This window comes from Ptychodera flava, chromosome 1 (genome assembly GCF_041260155.1).
Source record: "Ptychodera flava strain L36383 chromosome 1, AS_Pfla_20210202, whole genome shotgun sequence".
In the NCBI taxonomy this organism is placed as follows: domain Eukaryota; kingdom Metazoa; phylum Hemichordata; class Enteropneusta; family Ptychoderidae; genus Ptychodera; species Ptychodera flava.
Genome location: NC_091928.1, coordinates 55517950 through 55522893, shown reverse-complemented (window position 1 = coordinate 55522893; position 4944 = coordinate 55517950). Strand labels below are relative to the sequence as shown.

Here is a 4944-nt window from a genome sequence, read left to right as displayed (position 1 = left end):
CATGATCCATATACGATCATTGCCACAACGAGTCCAGTAATGGTAAAAATAGTCAAGATGTTTATGATTCATTTCTACCGCAGTGGAAGAGTTTATAGCAAGATGGAGTTCAAACACACTATGGTGTACATAACTATGGACACATATGGAGGTTGCCAGGAAATACTATTTTTACTGATGGCGCTCTGGCCGCTGATTGGCTAATGATAGGAAAAACATTATGGTATAGCATTGACAATTTTAAAAATCACCAAGACTGAATATAGTCATCACAGTTTTGGCATCTCTGGTGCTAGTATGGTTTGGAGTGTATACATCACTTATGACTCACATGCATCCACTCTATCTGCATGTCAGAAATACCATTTCAAATTTCAATGAGAAAGGCATAATTTAGCAATTTAAAACTAAAAGTGTGCCATTTACCTGTCTTGTCTTTTGTAACTGAGGTTATTGATGCTTCTGCTCCATGACTTGTTTTGATTCCACTGTCTGTACTTTGAGGCTTTTTCTGAGGTAGTGCTTCTTTCTTTTGATCTGCCTCCAATTGACGTTTCCTGAATGTTGGCATATCGGTATGTGGATGTGTTGGATGACCATACTGCTCATGTTCTGTCTCCATCATCCTAGAATATTCTGTTTTACTTCTCTCGGTTTCATCAGGTTGGTGAAGGCCACTTGCTGAAAATTCATAAAAACAAAGTAAATTTTGATATTCCAATTTCTACTTTTTTTAGTTTATGGAAATTCAGTAGACATTCTTCATCATATTCTCAACACAAACATAACCCCAATGCATTTTACCCCTGGCACTGATCCACAATTCACTTTGAAGCTATGGTATGTATATCACCAGTGTTTGATCTAGGACTTCAAAAATACATGTAGGGGTCACTACAATTTATGTACAAATACTGAATTTGAGGGTTCATTTTTTGGACAAGGTGACTTTGTGATTAGCAAAATCACTTTGAACACTGCAGTCTCTAGCCAGTATTGAAGCAAATTCTTTCATCATATAGCATGTTTACTTGTCCTGCATTCCTAATAAAAAAATAAATATTATTCACTGATATTATTAGTGTAATGTGCATTATCAGTGCTGCCAACGAAAGCAAACCTTAATTTCCATTTGATTACCATTGTTCTCCACTGGTTAGCTGTGTGAAACAGTCATCCCAATGTACATGTGATGGAGACATATATAAAGAGATTTCAAAAACCTGCAGGAAGCCATAAATTCTCTGTTTTCAGAAATGAGATAGACTGCTTCATACAATGAATTCTCTGCAAAAAACTCCTGTCTCACCATCCCATAAAGTATATTTGCTGAAAGCCTCTTTTTTGGTGAATGTTTTCATTTGTATTTTGTAATTATTATCATGTGGCATAACATTTGAAGAGTGTCTCAAAAATCTTTTTCTTTTTTTTTTGTAATGTCCATTTAAAAACAGCATAATGATTGCCAGTATTATGAGTGTCAAATTTCTTCTGTGTGTTCAAATTTTGTTAAGTCTTGTTAAAGGTGTAAGAGTAGAAAATTGTTGTGGCAATAGGGAACAACAAAGAGCCTCAAACAGAAATTGCAGGCATTTTTTGCAAGATTGATACAACAGCTCTTAATCCTACAGATTGCAACTGGAAACATTTGCTGTCTTTGTATACTGGACAGAGAGAAACGACTTTTGAGAGATTACTCAAATTTACTGAGACATGATCCTTATGAAAACAATTATTATAAAATACAAATCACAGCACTTGCCAATATGTAGGCTTTCAAAAATATTTACACTTAAAAGTGGTTATAAACTCAGATTTTTAATTTTTGCAGAGAATTCGTTGTGTTTTAAATGGCCAGAAATTTGTTTCTGATTCTGAAAGGTATTAAATGTAATTCAGGTTTCCTTCATTGCATATGATGTTATGTAACTGTTCACTTAATTTCGTCTTAATAATGTTACCTTCTGTTTCTCCTTTTGATGCGGTATACTGGTGTTCAAATCCTTCTTCGGTCTGATGAAGATCTGATGGTGTCAAATGTGGACCTTCTAATTTTGCTAGTCTTCCTTGTAGTTCCCCTATGATCTTTTCTTTCTTTAACAATTCATATTTCATTTCAGAAGTCTTTCTGATAAACTCTTTGCTATCTGATCTTTTAGAAAGATCCCCTATCTGCTTTTCCAAAGCTGCCTTTTCCCTGTCAGCCTCATTTAGTTGACATTCAAGAATGATCTTTTCTACATCTATCTTGGAGTTTGTCACTGTTTGGCCTAATTCTAACAGATATTCAACCAAATACTGATTAACTTGAATGTCACTGGTTTGGAACAGAAGTAAACTCCTAACAAGTGAACTAACTCTCTCATCTACATTTTGGCCTGGTAGAACCTGAGTGCCCTCCTTGACGAGTTGTTCCTCAAAATCTATAATGAGTAGAAAATTGAAAAGAAAGGTAGGGTTATATACATTGATATAATATCATCACAATGGATATTTCAATACTTTGAATAGCATTGTGAAATTTAGTGATTTATATACCTATTATACAAAACCTAAATTTATTGTTTGTAATATCAAGACAAGAAACAAACAAATCTATCTGTATGGCAAACTTATTCTATTGGTAGTGTCATGATTGTCACATCATCTGCAGTCAGAGTAGACCATGTTTTTTGATGTTGTTCATGAGATGTAGTATATAACCAGCTTTTTGCAGACAATCTGAGACTGATTTATTGGTGTACCAGACATTACAATTTTCAAGTAGACCAAAGATAGCAGAAATGTCAGAAAGTTTTCTAAATTGTCATTCTCAGATTTCAAAACAGTATGGTTGGTAGACAGATGGAACATAAGAAGATATTGTAAAGTATGTAACCAATACCGCACTTGTACTGGATTAAACATTTCATCAAGAAAGAGACATTATCAGTACAAAGTTCTTGGTTACTAACATTCTGACATCTGCGACACTTAGAGGTGATTTACCTTGAGTTGTCAGGTCCTGAGTTGGTGCATCAGTCAAGAGATACCTTGTAACACCCAGTAGTGCTAAGATATCCTCTCTACAGGATAGGATATGTTGAACTGTGTCTGTATTTGTTGTCAGTACTTGCAGCATATCACACTGCCTTCCTTTCAGTCTGATACACTTCTCAGCTTTGAACATTGTCTGTACACTAGTCTCAGTGGATGATGTGATTCCATGTGCAGGATCAAGTGAAAACAGCAACAACATTGACTGTTCATTACCTACACAGTAAATGTAAGGGTGCACAAATTAAGTTTCCTGTCTTCTTCATGCATAATCTCTTGAAAATTTCCCTGGATAGACCATATGTCATAATAACATTAAGCAAAAGAGAGGTATATACCGAAATAATCCTAATGATGAAGGGAAAACACCTGGATGGATTGCACTATTTTGATTGCACTTTTAAAGTTACATTTTACAAAATGATGTTAGTCACCAGAACTGGGGCAAAGGTTGGAACTAGTGCTTCTTCAAAATTCAAGTTCACATGAATGCACACTCACTTTGTTCCAGGTTTGTCTTGGATGGTTCAACAGCTTGACCACCAACTGCTGCTTGCTGTAAAAGTTGAGGTCTTCACCCTTAAATGAAATCGCAAACATCAGGTAAGATTATTGATGTTCCAGTAGAAAACTCCACAACAATACAAGAGTACAGTGCTAGTGTTCACTTATACCAGTATATACCGGTAGATCATTTTAACAGCCTGAAGGTAATTGTTAGATGCATGATGCTGTGCTAGGATTGAACAGCATAATTAATATAAACAACATTGACACACAAGCACTGAATGTAAATGATTGGTAATATTGATAATTACGAATTACGAAACTGTACCGGCACGTTGTCAGTCATTCAGTTAAGAACAAGATAGTATAAATCTGGACAATTGCATGATGCATGAACACTTCCTGAAATCATCGTCAAACTTTTACTTACAGATAACCATGAGTAAGCCTGCTCGCATTTAGGAAAAGCTTTTAACTCTATCACCACTCAATATCCTTGCAAGTCCAGTTTTCTGGCATATTTATGTTTCCTTTTGTATGATTATTTACAGTACAGCAAATTGATGCAGATTGTAATGTATGCACAGGCTCACTCGGGTACTTTGATACTTCAGTTATAAGAACCGAATGGTAGACGTTATTCAAAGTAGCCATCATGTGATCCCCAGATGAGCAATGATTACAAAATAAAGATCACAGCATCACGTACTGTCAATATCTAGGCTTTCAGACAATGTAAAGTATGGCATTTGAATAGAGTTATGCATGAGCTCATTTATTTGCAGAAATGAACATTTTTGAGGGGCCCAATACCCATGAAGAAAGCGTTAATACACAGGTACTGTAACAATGTGTGTACAAACACTATACCAACCAATATATGATACAAAGTCTATAAAAATGTGACTTAATAATTTTTCTGAATTGTCATAAACTAAAAGAGTGATAGTACTTACTGTTAGTGTCAAATAAACCACTTATCACTCTTTTAAGGTAGTATGCACCTCAATAGTGAAAGACCTTTGTTCAAACTTTCCTCAAGCAATCTTTCGGCAATAGTCTTTTAAAATCAAGAACAAACATCGGGGGCCGGTCACCATGCAAATTTTAGTACTGAAGAAACAAATTACTCATTGATTTACCGATATTGGAAATTCAAAATGGTCACCATCCCTGTGTGAACTTTATGGAGAAAAATAAAATTTTCGAGTGCGGAAAAAACTATGCTGGTAAGGTTGAAAATGTTTCTTACATAGAGATTTAAAATGAACCCGCAGATCAGAAAAGAATTGGAAAAGCTTGAGAGTCCAAATATTTATCCCGAGGTGCATTCTACCTTAAACCATAGACCCTCAAGAAAAAGTGAGGGTGTATGCTTAAACATTATGTTAATTCTCATTG

At 35.1% G+C, this 4944-nt stretch overlaps 1 protein-coding gene across 1 annotated transcript; it reads right to left on the bottom strand.

Annotated features, from left to right (window-relative positions):
- Positions 1–367: 367 nt before the first annotated feature.
- On the bottom strand, positions 368–2964 carry LOC139147880 (uncharacterized). Its single transcript, XM_070719128.1, has 3 exons — positions 2955–2964; positions 1962–2423; positions 368–681 (listed from the first exon to the last, which is right to left on the bottom strand). The coding sequence occupies exons 1-3, from the start codon at positions 2962–2964 to the stop codon at positions 368–370; spliced, it is 786 nt and encodes a 261-aa protein (XP_070575229.1).
- Between the last annotated feature and the right edge of the window lie 1980 nt (positions 2965–4944).